Source organism: Camellia sinensis, chromosome 4 (assembly GCF_055761805.1).
Source record: "Camellia sinensis isolate YWXY chromosome 4, ASM5576180v1, whole genome shotgun sequence".
Lineage (NCBI taxonomy): Eukaryota > Viridiplantae > Streptophyta > Magnoliopsida > Ericales > Theaceae > Camellia > Camellia sinensis.
The window spans coordinates 161,049,727-161,066,182 of NC_138964.1; the positions used below are offsets into that span (position 1 = coordinate 161,049,727).

General features: G+C 34.9%; 1 protein-coding gene across 1 annotated transcript; it reads right to left on the reverse strand.

Annotated features, from left to right (window-relative positions):
• On the reverse strand, nt 1-15,583 carry LOC114263717 (protein CASP). Its single transcript, XM_028204311.2, has 19 exons — nt 15,193-15,583; nt 12,749-12,859; nt 12,251-12,429; nt 11,622-11,771; nt 10,305-10,393; nt 9,394-9,503; nt 9,174-9,268; nt 8,114-8,169; nt 7,105-7,270; nt 6,345-6,437; nt 5,465-5,593; nt 5,126-5,245; nt 4,744-4,824; nt 3,247-3,354; nt 2,937-3,080; nt 2,757-2,858; nt 1,787-1,866; nt 422-514; nt 1-346 (listed from the first exon to the last, which is right to left on the reverse strand). Exons 1-19 carry the CDS (start codon nt 15,278-15,280, stop codon nt 286-288), a joined length of 2,055 nt encoding a protein of 684 aa, XP_028060112.2. The 5' UTR covers nt 15,281-15,583; the 3' UTR covers nt 1-285.
• Nucleotides 15,584-16,456: the final 873 nt, after the last annotated feature.

A 16,456-nucleotide genomic window follows, 5' to 3' on the forward strand; every position in this document is an offset into this window, starting at 1 on the left:
TTTGCTGAAGGCACATCATAGATTAATCAAGCAGAAACAAAGTCATTGTTTTCTTTGAACCATCAGGCATGGGCAGAAGACAAATAAAAACACATTCCATTCCCAACAAGCCAAAAAAAAAATAAAATCCTGTGTCATATGTACATTGCATTGCAAAACATTTTTGTAAGGCACTTGTATCAGTGGTATTTTTTTTTGGTAAGGGTATCAGTAGTATTTCAATCTATGTCTTCCCATCTCTAGTGAGCGGGGAAATCAAAAAAACTAAAAAACGATATGTGGCATTCATAGTGCATGTGGGAGGTTAAGGTTTTTGACTCCAATGAGGGATTCCTCCGGACCATTGCTGCAGAAAATACAGTTTTGAGTTAGTGAACATCGGTTGGTAGAATCAAGAAGATGCTTTGAGAGATGGGGTTACCTGAGATAACTCAGAGCAGACATCCTGTACAGACATGTGAATACAAGAATATGCAACCCGATGGTGTAGAAGAAGACAAAAGTCCGCGCATATCTGCAAGAGATTAGGTATGTTATTCCACTTATTGTAGCCTCTCCATAATTAGAATTAATATTCCATTTAATTTCAAGACAACATGAGAATAATTTTAGGTCAAAAGCAAATACTGGTAACTGATTTGTGGAGCGAGAGGAGCAGGAGCGCTCATTGTGAATCAATATTCCAAGAGTGAGAAGGCCTTTAGATCGTGTAGAAGGGAAGAGAAGAGAAAGAGCCTCTTCTTTATGTTTTTGTGATTCAAAAAACACTGATATATAAGCACATACCAATAAAATCAAGAAACAACCCGCTTTCCTTCTACACACACAACAAAAGGAAACAAAAATCACCCTACTTTCCGTGGGAGATAATTTTTCCACTTTCCTTGGGAGATAATTTTTCCATTCCCTTGTGCCCCCCCCTCCTCCTCAAGCTATTCAAAAAACATGAAAGTAACCTAAATAGATGGGTCCATAATAAGAATACATAATACACAAAATTTACTCATTTCAAGTAAATAGAAATGGACAAGCTTTGAAGCATCTACACAAGCTTCAAACCAAGGGGTTGTTTGGGATGATCTAAATAAGTGCACTTTTTAATTTTTTATGAAATATGAGTTGGATATGGGTTGGGTTTGAAGTGATGTGGTAGAGAGGTGATGTAACTTAAATAAGATGATGACTTAAATAGGATAGTGACTTTTTGACTTTTTAGATTTTTTAGTTTATGCCAAACAAACCCTAAATACAGGAAGAGCTATCATCTGGAAGCTGCTTGTGAAAAACTCAACAATGTGTTTGGAAGTTGGTTACAGACGAGCTAAGCTCAAGAAATCCATGGGTCAACCAGGCTAGGCTAGGCTCTCTCTCTCTCTCATATTTTTTCAGTGGGGTGGGGCAACTGGCGCAACATCACACATTTGTAAGTGTCTTTGTGAATTAAGCCAAATCAGCATGTTATTGTTCTTGACTCAGTTTTTCCACCTCATTTGATTATGTTTTTGACAAAATACAAGAAGTTAAAATCCACACTCTTCACACATCTTTGAGATAAAAAGTTTAACCCAACAAGGATGCATGAAAAAAATGAAAGTGAAAACCTGATAACAAATTTAAGTTATCAACCAAATGATGATAATGGACAACTGCATTCGAGGCAATTCTACTCAAAATCTTGTAAAAGTTATAGGTTAATAATTTTTATAAAAAAAGAAGGAAAAGAATAGTTAACTAAACAAATGTAGCTGTGTTGTAGAGAATCATATTAAGGATTATGAAAGCATACTTGTTGCCAAGAAGAAAACGTCCACTGCTAAGTGTAATTTTATCCCTTAAACCCAACTCCTTGTACCTTTGATCCCTTTCCTGATCACAAGGTAAAAATTTAGTAAGCACATGATCCACAACTGATAAACATTAGCACAAAAAAGAGTATAGCATACAAACATAAAAAAGGCAATGCGGGAATAACATATATTATACAAATTATATGCCAACTGCAAACACATAACTAGTTCCGAAATAATCTTCATTGTGAGATTTGCAAGAAATGCAGCAACCAATTGACCTAACACGTTCTGTTGCATGGCAGTGCATCTATTTATCACATTTGTCCAAACTTCTAAAATTTGACACAGCTATGATGAGGATACAGTAAGATGTACACACACACACACACACATATATATATATGAACCTGTTTATGTACAAAACACACACACATGTATAGATGGATCCATGATTACTTGGCTCTTTGTTAAGATCTCCTCGTGGTCAAGTGCGACATGTCCTTTATCACAGACTTATCTTACTGTCTTTTTTATTTGCATTGTATGTATGTAAAAAACCATAGTCGTTTAATCATACAATTCATAATTTGAATCTTACATTTCGCTCATTTCAAGCCGTAATTGATGCAAATTCTTGGGTGAATCAGCACCATGCCTGATTTACTGAATTGATTGGTTGATTCACAATCAAATCTAACAAATGGTTCTTTCCAGATAAAGCCTTTTACACTTTTTAGTTGTGTGCATAAAAGATCTATACACACAGTATTCATGGCAACAGAATCCTAGGAAATTGCAAGAGAGGATGCTGCACAAGCTATTGTTTTCTTCTTGTTAACTACAAGATTAAGTATGGAACAAGAATTTAGCAGGCTTAATCCAATAATATGCTCAATTCAACCACGTATTACAAGTCTATAATTCATGCAAGTTAGACAAAAAGCTTAGGAAGAAAAAGTAGGAAACCTTCTTCGAAAATGCTGCAAAAGGATTTATATCATCCTCGTATATCTTCTTATACTTGGATTCCACATCCAAGCCGAATCCACTTTCTAGGTCTTCTGCATGCTGAAAATGACAGAAATTTGAGCTAGAAGAAATTACTAGAACAGTAAGAAATTCATCATAGCAGATACAATAGAAAACCTTCTTTGATCCTCTAGAAACTACTTTCTCGAGATTGTAATCCTGAACGTAACGAATCTTCCCATAAAGTTTAACATTATCAGCCTTCGTTTTTTCCAATTCCACCGTCAGTACCCCTATCTTCTCTTTCAATTGCCTTATTTCCTAGAAAAGTAAAGATTGGGAAAATCAAACAAATGAATCAATAATCTAACAAAGACAATAACACAACTGCAATAAAGAAAAAAGGAAAAACAAAAAAATTATTCCATTTTCTCACCCAAAAAGAAATAACAGCAATAAATGAGATGAGCAAGCTGAAATGACATACCTCTTCTGTCTCTCGCAAGCGTGCCCGAAACCGATCTCGCTGGTTGCAAATCACCTTAAGCATTGAGCTCTGATCTTGATCTGAGGAAACATGTCTTTGATCTGCATTCTGATCCATAGACATTATTCATGAAAAAAGGCACACCCACGGTAGGACAACAGAACATCATGCAGAGAACACATTTAAGTTCAGTCATTTGAATTGTAATGTAATACAGAATGTTCCTGTAAACAAATGTCAGAAATTATGATATATACAAAAGTATGCCCAGTTTAGTCCATATTTGGATGGGGGTTTGGTACTGGTAGAGAAGGGGGGGGGGTTACAGACCTAACCTTTAGCATTATTAACACAAAGTGGTTGCCCTCACGTACCTCAAGGTTGACAGGCTGAGTTTTAACCACTCAACCAGTGTCCCCCTCGTGTATCATGAATCATGATTTATGATACTATGATTAATATGTGTGAAGTGTTAACCAAGCAATCAGCACTATTCAATCGAATAATTATATAGTAAGAATAAGCACTTTCTTAACATGACCAAATGGTTGCAAATGACCACTCACGACAGCTTCTGATGACACATGGCACATGAAGAATAACGTTGGTTATATACTCATAATGATACTGTAGAAATGCTCCTTTATTGAATTTAATTATGCCCTCAAAGCTCAGAAGAAGGCAATCTCAATACTCAAAATATCCCAAGAATTTGTCATTGCAAAGTATTATTATATGCAGTAGAAATTTCAGTGGGTGTGGGTACTTTATTAACTGCATTGCAGAATTGAGAATACCTTAGAAGATGAAAGCTGGGCTTGGGACGCATAACAGCTAAGAAAGAGAATTATGGCCTTGTTTGGTTTGAATTTTGAGATATTATTCCAAAAATAATTTTCTAGAGAGAGTTTAGAAATTTTGAAAATTTGTTTGGTTGTATATTTTGAAAATAATTTTGGAGTTTGGGATGGTTTTATATTTTTTTGTAGTTGAATAGATGGGTGTGAGAGAAAAAGTGATTGAGGAGAGAGTAGAGAGAAAAAGTGATTGACCGATGTGTAGTAGAGAGAAAAATGATTTTGAATTTTTTTTTTAAAACAAATTTTCAACCAAACATGCTTTTGGAATTTTTTTTCTTCCAAAAACATATTTTGAGAAACAAACCAAACATGCCCAAAATGTACACAAAGTCATAAACCCAAAGGATGCATTTTCCACAATTCACAGGAAATAGGACTCTTTGTTGGCAATTCTAGAATTTCAGTCACCTCCGTCAAGCCTTCCATTATTCCATGGCTTAATCCTAATTCTTGATTAATTATCTGAGCTCAGGCTCATCATAAAATAACCAAGTGGCAGGGTGAAGATTATACCAAAAAAACAATTTCATAGATAACAACAACAAAGCACAACCCCAGAATAATTGCCGTCACTATTGCTCTTTAAATATCTTGAATATAGGTAAATGAAAAATAGAACGAAAAGGAAAAGGCTTACTTCAGATGCCTCTGTTGCTACAGATTCTGAATGATCCCAACCATCAAACAGAGTGCCTTTTCGATCTTTGGAATTATAACCCTGCATCAGAAGTAAAAATGAGTGACATGAAAAAAAGGTAGTTGAGAACTAACTTCTTAACAATTTCTACACTATAATAGAGAAGCAAACAAATAAAAATGCACTCAACAGTTAAGTTAAATTCTGAATGGAACTTGTTCGAGCCACATCAATTCATGTCTGATGCCAAATAGATAGGTCTAACCATCCATGACATTGCAGATCAATGCAAAAGTAAAGTAGCATCTACAGCAACATGTAGATAATATATCTAGTAAACAAACAGGCACGGCTGAGAATCTTAGAATTCTTTGATGCGAACCTTTAGTATATCATCTTCTAGCTTTTGTATTAATCTCTGTTGTTCATTAACCGTCGCTGTTAGTTCTGCTATCTTGCCTTCAGCTTGTTCCAGCACAGATGTCTTTTCAGAAAGTTTAACCTGAAAGCAGTGAAGAGATATTAATATAATTGCATATCATTAATGGAAACTGGTAAAAGTACAATTACAGTTAAAAATTTCCAAAACATTAAGGCATGGTTCTATATCTATAGCATTGTCATTCCCGAGATATAGATGGATCCTTGCATATGACACAGTTGAAGAAAACTAGGAACAGATGCACTCATAAATGAGCAAGGTACCGGAAAGATTTCATACCTTCAACTGTGTGAGTTCATGTTCCATCTTTCGGTTCTTATCAAGAAGTAGAGACTCAAGTTTGCTCATCTCTTCCCCACTAGTAGCTACTTCCCAATCTTCAGCCTCAATTGAATTATAACCAACTGCCTATACATAAAAACAGTGGTGGTCAGACAGGAGCATAATAACGGTGCCATCATGTTAGTACAATAATAAATTATGACTTATAAGGCCATTGCTAAGCCCCAAACATGTTGGCCCGCAACCTTTAACTGTTGCTCACATCACTTTCTGGTTGAGAAAATTGAGATTCGGTGAGGCTGGTGTACTACCTCTAGTTTAGTGTACATTAGTCAAGCTCCAGTTGGTCCCATAAAAACTGATTTAACTCAACCAGAAAGACCACTAGGCAACATGCATCAGACATTCTCAAGAATCATAGACCTTCCAGGGGATCAAACAATCATAATTCCAATCAAACATTGAAAATATTCAGATTTCAGATTCCAGGCATAGTGGAAAACATTTTCTTCACTGAACCCAAACATGTCAAAGAACTTGGCCATAGATTAACTTTATGCAATGTACATGTTAAATGTGATGATCCATGAATTTCATTTAATGTGGGTTTAACCACCTTTTTGCCCATGTTGATTGATTTTGAAGCATTGAATAAGTTGGTTAAAAAAAACTCTCTTCAAAAACCGAGTTATGGCTAAATAAATTTTACTATCTAATCACTAATAGGTACATAATTTCCATGAGGCAGCATCACCATAAGTTGGCAACAATTTTGAATCAAGAAAATTTTTACAGTAATTTCAGGGAAAGCAAAACTGAGTTCATTGTAAAGAACTAGCAAATAGTTGAGTGAGTTGTAGAGAAGGGATAAAATCACCTGTAGAATTTTGACCTTTTTCCGCAAATCATCTACTAATTTTGCCGTAGGCCTTGTCTGAAGCTCTTTCTTGATCTCCTCAAAAGCAACTTCCTGTGGATTAACAAAGAACAAAAAAATATTACAGCAGCAAAAACATCCACCAAATATGACAAAAACAATTCAGAAGCAGAGTCAACCAAGAAGTAAGTGAAGTTACTCACTCCAATGGATTAACTTTTAAACACAAAGTAGACGTTGCTATATATTTTCAAGAACTTTCAAGTAGTCAGCCATAGGAAGATCATCAACAGGAAAGAGAATTGGAGTTTGCCATTTACTAAAAACTAGTAAATGAGAATATATTTTCTACACATCAGAGCTCACAATATCAATCTTAGAGAGAGAGAGAGAGAGAAGAAAATAACCCAGTGACCTTTGAAAAATTGAAATTACCAGTGACCTTTGAAGAAGTGAAATTCTAACATAGGACATGGGAATTTCTAGAAGTCCTCATTTTAAGAGAGTCGAGCCAAAGTATCAAAGCCAATGCTGAAGCTGGGAAATAATAATATGCAATAAAGTATCAAGGCTAGGGAATCATTGTTATCCAGCAGTTGACATCAAATGAAGGAAAGGATTTTCACAATTTTCATTTGTTTGAGCTAGTGATTGAACAGGACTCCGTGCAAAGTGTAAGTGACAATAAATTAATTTATTACCCAAAGTGTATCCATTCATAAACATAAGACTAAGAACTGGAAATACAAAAATAATGTACCTTTTCATTAAGCAATGCATTCAACTTCTTGATATCATTCACATGTTGTTCCCGCTCATTTGATAAGGTAGTTTCAAGATTGTGAAGTTCCATGTTCAGTTCAGATATCATCTTCTCCTTGGCACTTAAAGAATTTTCAAGCATGCTATTTGAATCCAAATCGTCACTGCAACCAGAGGAATGGACATTAAGATCAGATACTTTGGTTTGTGCACAGTTTGCAACTTGCAAACTCATGAACATTTTTCTTTCCGAATCACTTTCACCGAAGCCCCAAATTTTTGATCTACTGCAGATAATTTAAGTTTTCCAATTTAATAATTACTATGCCAAATTTGACTGATGATTTAACCAATGTCTGTCAGCCCAAATTTCCATGTTAATAGCCATAGTTCAGAAGTTTGTCCTAATTCAATTCAAGGTGCTTCTTCAAATCAAAATTCCACCAATACTCGTCATATTAGGGCTCTTTGATCCCACCAAATCGATTTTCTTTGTTTTTCGAGTCAACCGTTAACTATTCAATTGTCAAAAAAATACTTTAAAATAAACATGTAATAATAAAAGGGGAAAAAAAAAAACTCTTTTCCCAATCATATTGCAAATGGAATAGTGTCTGAGGAACACGAATTCGATCAACTTAAATGGCATCAGGAATTTGTCAAATTCAGCAGGTTCTGAATCTAGCCTTTAATTCCAAGTGCTCATGTCTGATCTGACATAACCAAGCCTAACTTGGAGCATCAAAAACTCAACATCAAAATGATTTAACATATTTAAAATCACATGATTTGAATTCCTCCAATTGGTTAAATCCCAGGATTCGAGTTCTGGTGATAAGATCACAACCTTGCAAAGGTTGAAATATCAACAAAAAATTGAAGCTTGCTATTTTTACTTTCCTTCACAGATTTGGATAGTTATTGTAAGACCAGACGGGGAAAAACAAAAAACAAAAAACAAAAAACAAGACAAAAAAGCAGTTTTGGCATAAAAGTGGGAAGCTCACTTTTTATTATTTCCATTATCTTCATTTGCTGATTGTAACTGCGAACGAAGAACTCCCTGCACAGAAGTTCAGCAAAAATTTGGGGCAATCAACTACATTTACAACAAAACACAAGAAGAAAGAAGTAGAATGAGCAAACACCATCCATGAACCTGAAATTATTAAAAGCATGAATTCCAATGTCAGAAAAAGGAACTGTTCCTTAAGGCTAATTAATCCTATAGACTATACAGCAAGAACTTGGTTGCCAAGAAGCACGGACACACCAACATTTTCAAAAACTGCAAGACATGACATGTGAAGTATACTACACAAAAAATATACTCCCCCCGTCCCAAAATATTAGTCCCTTATTCTATTTTTCATTGTCCCAAAATATGAGTTCCTTTTCAAAAATTAAGAACTAAAATACTATGAATTTCCTATCTTGCCCTTTTTTAAAATTCATTAACAATACAAAAAGTATAATTATGACAATTGATATTCCCCAAAAAATGTACTATCAAAGGGTAATTTTGGAAAATCAATTTTTTTAAAGTGCAATAATTGTACTATAAAAAAAAGTTAGATACCCCAAAAGGAACTACTATTTTGGGACGGAGGGAGTATAGGTTTTCAAATTTAGTGTACATCATATATATGAATATTTCATTTAAAGATAATAAAAAAAATACAACAGTACTAATTTCTAAAGTTTATAGGAGGATGGATTAATAGGTATAAATATACTTTAATATACTTTTGTCATTAGATCCCAAGTTATTTTATTCAAACTTGTAATGTGTTTCACGTGTCTAAGAAATAGACACGTGTGTCCCAGAAATAGACACGTATGTCCCCCAAATGTCCGAAGCATGTCTAGATCTTTCTTCTTTTTTTACTAGTAGGACACATTTGAATATGTCTTACATTTAAATCAAAAAACACAAGATGAAGACAAACCCACCAAGTAAACGTGCCTTGTACCACAAAGTTAACACAATCCAAAAGGCAGGTTAGTCTGATCTGATCCTTATAAATCAGAACTAAAATAAAATAAAGCAATGATTTTGTTATGCACCTTTTCCCTCTCAAGACTAAGAAGGCGAGTTTGAGCCCGTTCAACTTCATCCATTAGAAGACTGAGCTCTGACTGTTTTGTTGCTCTCTCCTCCTCTGAAATTGTCAAATGGAAGTAAGATCCCAATATATTTTCACAATATTAGCAATGCAAATATCTGGTAGGGCACCATGAAATTGTGTGTAATTTGCAATAAAATTGATACAGATTAGTATGTAACCTGATTGAGCACGAACTTCAAACAATTGACTCTGTGCAAGTTCATGTAATTTTTGCATATTGGAAACACTTTCTTTAGCTTGTCGTAATTGATCCTGCAATAATTGTTCCCTGCATCAACAAATGGAGCATAAACTATAGTACATAACAAAGCAAAACATATATTTATATATATATTTTTGGGTTAAGAATGGGAAGTAAATATATGAAACTATCAAAATACAAGAACATCATGTTGCTGGTTTGCTCTTGAATTGGCATGCCTATGAAGGGATCACGGACAATAATCTAAACTCATTAGCTATCCTTGGTCAGATGAAATTGGGATAGGCCTGTAAACAACTTAGATTCAAACCAATCAAGGTCGATCAGAATCCAACCCAATAAGATTATAATTGGACCACATCTAATATTCAGATGGGTCAAAAGAAGTCCACTTTAAACTGGAATCTGTCAACAAGGAATCCAATCAAATCCAGCAAGAATTAACAGATATAAAATTTTGAGAAACAGCTTGAATTTTAGCCGATTAAACACAATTTTTTAATGTAGTGGTCTTACTACACTATAACCATTTAACTTATATAAATATAACTATAATTTATGCATCACACATAATCAAACCAAACCAAACTAAGCCTTGTGTCCAATCAAGTGGGTACATGAATCATTTTTCTACATGCATCACACATATGTTACATAAATGAGTAATGTAATAAATTTTGCAATATGATCAGATCATATTCTGCTCAGTTCTTCACCCTAAAGCCATATTTCAATGGATCAAATCTATTACTCAACAATACCCAATCAGGATCAAAGGATTGGTTTCAGATTAAAATCCAAATCCAATCGATTTACATGGCAATCATGTAAGTTCAGTACATTCCATGCCGCCAGAGAAGCTGTTACCTTTCTTTTAAGACCTCCAATGTTTTCTGGTTCTCTTCCGCTAAACTGCGTTGCTTAATCTCCACTATTTCTTTCACTTTTTCCTCCATCTGAACTCATATCAGAAGGTACATGCATCAAAAATAAAATAAAATCAAACCACAAAAAGGCAGTACACTTTTTTCACCATAGTTGAGTTCCCCCAGTACAAATCATGATGTCTGTCAGCTAAAAAGCAAATTACTCCAATGATTGTTGTACATAATGCAAATCGATAATAATTTTTAGGCCGTTTCAGGTCATCGAGCAGAATAGAGGGGGAAGCTCATACAAATAATACATGAAAGCACAACAAAGGACATTTTCATAGCATAATGATCTTGCAGAGCACAATAATTTATATCCAGACACATATGTGCATTATGTAAATAAGTACACACAAATATACTACTTGAAGCAGACATTAACCTCTCTCTCTCTCGCTCTCTCTCTCTCTCTCTCTCTCTCTCTCTATTTTAAATGACAAAGGAGAAAAATATAAACAATTTTGTTCAAGGATTATGGCGTGTTAAAAAAAATCATTGTTTCAATGTTTTTCTAAGTGTTTCTGTGAGTTTCATTGCCTTTCATGGTGTTTCCATAGAAAAATTGGAATTTTGGTTTTCCACTAATGTCTAGTATTGGTTTCCTAGGAAACAGAAATATTTTGGCTGTTTTATAGAAATAAAACTAAAGTATGCACCTTGCTTAACAAAACATATGAAACCTAGTACTGTGTCTCCTCTGATACACAGCTTGGTACATCATACCTACCACTCTGCCTCGTACGAATCCCAAAGTCTGGTCATGAGAGCGAATGACAGTTGAGATACCTTCGTTTATTGAACCAAAGGGGGTTGAGTGACCTGTCCAGGGATGAGTTGTCCCCTAGTTCAAAGATGAGGAGATATTCTCCATGCATGAAGACAAATAGTCTCCTTGCCCTCCTCCAGCAAACCTCAAACTTATAAATAGTCTAATAAATAGAACCTTTAAGTTCAAAAACACACACTTTGCCCCCTAATTGTTTATTGACACCCCCCCCCCCCCCAAAAAAAAAAAAAAAAAAAAAACACACACAAAAAAGGAAAAACAAAAGAGTCAATTGCACCACATGCACATCTATGATATAACTTAACTGCTCAACCAGCATATTAATCATTGTTTTGACTCTCAAATTAAAGATACAACACAATTGTCACAAGTCCACATAAGCAAGAATATTGAAGACCATGTCAAGTATAGAAGTATGATAAAACACCAAAATAAAACACTCCACTGAGTCAAAGCAGTGCTAACCTGTTGTTCTAACTGGCGGGTGCGCTCTTCAAGTCTTCTTATTGTTGCTTGTTGATTTTTCAGATGGGTTGCCTCTGTCCTGAATTCCTCAAGTTCAACCTTCATTTTCCGATTATCAAACTCTAGTTCAGACAATTTCAAATCTTTCTCCTGCATAAAGACAATAAACCATTAGCAATAAACAAAAACAAATTGCCAATCAAAACAAACAAGCACACATGCACGCATACTCAGAGTAACAATTTTCTTCAAATAGAGAACGAAAAACAACCTAATAAGGAACGGAATAGAACATAATAAAACTAACCATAATTATTATTGTTATTATTTTATTTTTATTTATTAAAATAAAAAATAAAAATAAAAAAAGAGTCCAAAGGAGTCATCCAACTGATGCATGCCACAGCAAGAAGCCTTGACCAAAGAGGGATCAAGTGGTGTCAAACAATCACAACTAATGGGAGAGGGTAGCAAGGCGCTTTTTGAATCTCAATCTTAGAAGCTAAATATAATGGAAAAACAGTGAGATGCCATGATGGCAGGTGCAAATGTTTGAACTGAATGGATGCCTAAAAAAGAATGTTCACCTTGTATATAGAACAACCTGAAAAAATCAAGCTAGTACTTACGGCAATTGAAGCAAGAACTGGATAAGGATCTGGAGCCTCATAGAGTTTCTGATAAATGTTAAGGAACGCATTTTCTCCAAATTTTGCTCTCTTAGTAAGATTGTCAACCTCTTCTTGGTAGCCTTTAAGTAAAGAATTGAACAAACCCAACTTTTCTTCTGCTGAAGCCTTCTTGAAATCTGTCAATATGCAACTATAAGAAGTATGCTACACAGATTGATCATAAAATCTCTCTATATATATGGAGCTTTGGGCCTTTCGCCTCTTGGGCAACACCAGCTGCACACTGGGTTGAAGGCGTTTTGACGTTGGGATGATGAATATATATATATATATATATATTGTTTTCCTCTAAAATGTTCCCAAAAGTAGATAAATTCAAAATTTTGCATGCTTGCAACAGAATGTCAGCCTGTCTGAACCAATGATGATGGTTGTCCTGAGTCTGAACCAATCATGATCGTTCAACTGTTAAAAGAATAAAAGCATGTCGTATACCTCTAGTGCTCTCTGCAAGCTTCCGGCGGTTCTTCTGGCTATTTTCCTGATTTTCAGCTATCCTAAGCCCCTGTTCATCCAACACACTCTTTTCCTTCTCTAAATCAAAGTCTGCAAACAACAGAAAGAAATATAAATAGACCAGTAAATAACATATTTCAATTTCTCCAAACATAAACATAAGAAAATTGTATTTAACAGTCTTTCACAGCACAGATTTTTTATTAAAAAAAAAAAAAGACTTCTCCCAAAACAAAACCAACATAAATTCCACAAAGGTAAAAAGCATTATCAATTAATCATGTGCCCAATGTCCTAGCATCATACCCGATGTAGCTAAGCTAAATGGGTAACTCATATGGCACCCAAAATCTTTGAAGGCCTACTTAATAATAGGTCCCACAAATATCTGCAATTTCGGAATGTTAATAAGCTGAGGTTCTGGGACGATCGGTCGATGTTGAAGATAAGAAAAAGCTAGAGCTGGTGCTTGATTCAGAGGTTGAGCATGGTATTTCTGAGATTGATGGGAATGCAAGTTTTTTGAATCGTGCCTATTTATAGTGATCTCATGGTAAGGTGGTAAGGAATGAAAGTCACAACAGACCTTTCAATGTTGGGGTTGGAGGCAATGGTATTTTCCACTTGATAATGTCTTTGCTACTTTGGCTAGTTATGAAGAGTTGGATGTTCATCAAGTTGATTCAAAGAAGGAGGTCAAGGCTTCTGATCATGTTATCCAGTGTCATCAAATGATCGATTATTCAAGGACGATGGCTTCGAAGGCCTCAATTCGAGGTTGAGTGAGGTAGAGATTCAACTTGGCCTAGATGAGATCATTGATAGGGCTGCACTCAAAAAATGCAAATGGGTTAGGGTTGGATACTATGATTTCAAAGTTGAGGCCTTGAGACAAGATTTTGGAGAGGATGATCATCTGATTACATCTTTGGTTGTTGAAATAGATTTAGCATTTGTGGAGGAAGCTCTGATTGACTCTTGGTAAGTTGTGGAAGCCTTGGTGGGTTATAGTTCTTCTTTGGGATGGAATCTGAAGATGATGTTGGTGTTGAAACTAAGAACGAATTTGTTGATGATTCAGAGATCAATTAGACAACTCTATTTGAAGAAGATTCAATGACTGACTCTTCCAATCTTATTTGCTTTGAGGATCGGGATTGTGAAAAGGTTTCTGATTTTGAATCATGTGACAAGGTATGTACTTTTTTTTGGTAATTTAAATTTTATTCAAGCCAAAGAACAAAGTACAAAAAACAAAGGGGCATACCTCCAAACACCCTTCAAGACTATCTAAACCTCATGCTATAAAGGTTTGTACTTGTACTAAGCCTCGTGCTATAAAGTCCTTTTCTTTTACGCGGCATGAAGTATGTATTCCGTATCATCTGAATAGGGGCAATGATTCTGGTCAGGGTTTGCCTTCTTCTATTTGTGTTTTTGATTTTACCTCTTCTCCTCACATGGAATTGCAGAGATTTGTTTTCAATGGGGATGGGGCACTGCCATGTTTGCCAAATGAGAATCTCTCATTTAACCAAAGTTGCAGTCCCTTGTAATATACTTTTAACCTCTATTATGCCGAAAATTGGAATCATGTTGTAACAAATTTTTTAAGCCAAGAAAATTTGGAAAAAATCACAAGACACATCTCATATACTTTACCTAATTGATAGAATTGTCAAAAACTCAAGGTGCCATCCACAAATTTGTGGAAATAAAATCAACCAGCTCAAGCATGGGAAAAACAGAAAGAAGGGAACCCTTTTTCACTCTACAACACACTACCCAACATCAAGGTAAAAAGAAAAATGGACAAAGATAGTCTCCCTACCTTAATCCTCTAATAATTTTCGAGAAACCAAGTGAGGATGATTTACTGTCACATGAGAATTTCCGGTAATCCAATTATAGGAAGGTTATAAGTGTGGAAGGTTTATTGTATATTGCCTTCAAAAAGCCAATTCAGTTCACTGTCACGCATCCAGACTTGATCACTTCCATAGATTTTAAGAAGCCAATAAGCTTCTAACAAGTCCATATTCAGTCAAGGCATTACATTACATGGAATCTTTTCAGTTGCCAGCTAATTATCTTCAAACAGTCAGTGTCTGTGCACTCTTCACTCACATGATTCACAAAATGGCACAAAACAAACTAATGGAACTAAAATCCCAAATTCATCCCAACAAAAAAACATCCTCATCATATGCTTTTCTCCGGAATATAAATTTATTTATGTCCCCTTTATACAAGCCTTGTTGTCAGTTATTTGATTATTAGTTGAACATTGAGCACTGGGTCTAGCTTATTTACCTAAAACAGTGAGAATTTAAAAATAATCAATACTACAATTATTCAGAAATTCAGTGTAACATGCAATGATACGAAAATAAAAACGAAAAAACAATTGAAATTGCAGTTACCCTTCCAGAAATTGGTAACGATTGAGACAGGTGTAGAAGATGATGAGTTCGATTTCTCTCTTTCCAATCCTCCTTGGGAGGCCTCCATTGATGAATCAATTCAGATCTGCCAAGAAACTAGGGTTTTCCTTGCCTATTCCAATCTCTCTCTCTCTCTCTCTATATATATAATTGAATTCAGTTGTTTTCGATACAATACAGCGATTTTGAGAGATAACCGAGATTATTGATATAATTGAATTCAGTTGTTTTCGATACAATTCAGCGATTTTGAGAGATAACCGAGATTATTTATGAGAGAGAGAGAGAGAGAGAGAGAGAGAGAGAGAGAGCTGAATGAGAGTGTTTTCACAGATCTCAGAATGGTTTGCGGTTTAGGATAGCAAGAAGTGGGGGCAAGCAGCGGATATACTTTTCCGTTAAAATCGATCGAATCGAATTGATCCGTCGCATTTTGAATGGATGCGTGATGATGAGCGGATGGTTGTGAATTGATTTTTTCTAATCCGTCAATTTAGCGGACGGATGGCAGATTTGAGATTTTTTGGTCGCAACCGAACCGCCAAACCGCTAAATTGCGAGCATCCCTAGTAATTTATAAGACTTTGTATTTTCAATTTATTTAAATATTATGTTTGTGATTTCAATTAAAAAAGAGTTTAAATATTCTGTTGAAAAGAAGTTTTCAACTTGAATATATTTTTTGAATTGAAAAAAATAAACGTATTATTCATCTATATTTTTTAGTTTTTAAATCTAACTCTAAAAATAATAAATAGAAAATGTGATATATGCTGGTTGGTTTTTGTTTTTAAAAACATATGTAGATGTAACAATACAGAGACATTCAATCTCTATTACTGCTCTGTTCATGGTTTTGGTGGTTTGAATTGTTATTATATTTTAAGAATCACAGATTGTAATACTTTATGGGGGTGAATCATACTGTGATTGTAATATGTGGATGAGGCATGCAGTGATCGTGATATTCTAAAATTTCAAACTTTTTTTCTTTGGATAAGCATACAGTGATTGTAATACTTTTTTAAGTCATTGACTATAATGTTTTTTTTTTTTTTTTTTTTTTTTTTTTGAGGAAGTGCACAAGTTGAATTATGTTGAAAATTTATAAGATTTAAACCTCCAAACCGATTCGCATCCATCTGCCAAACCGCCAATCCGCTCAATCCACATCCGCCGGATTGGCGGACGGATGCGGATTGATTTTCTTCAATCCACCAATCTGGCGGACGGATGGTGAATT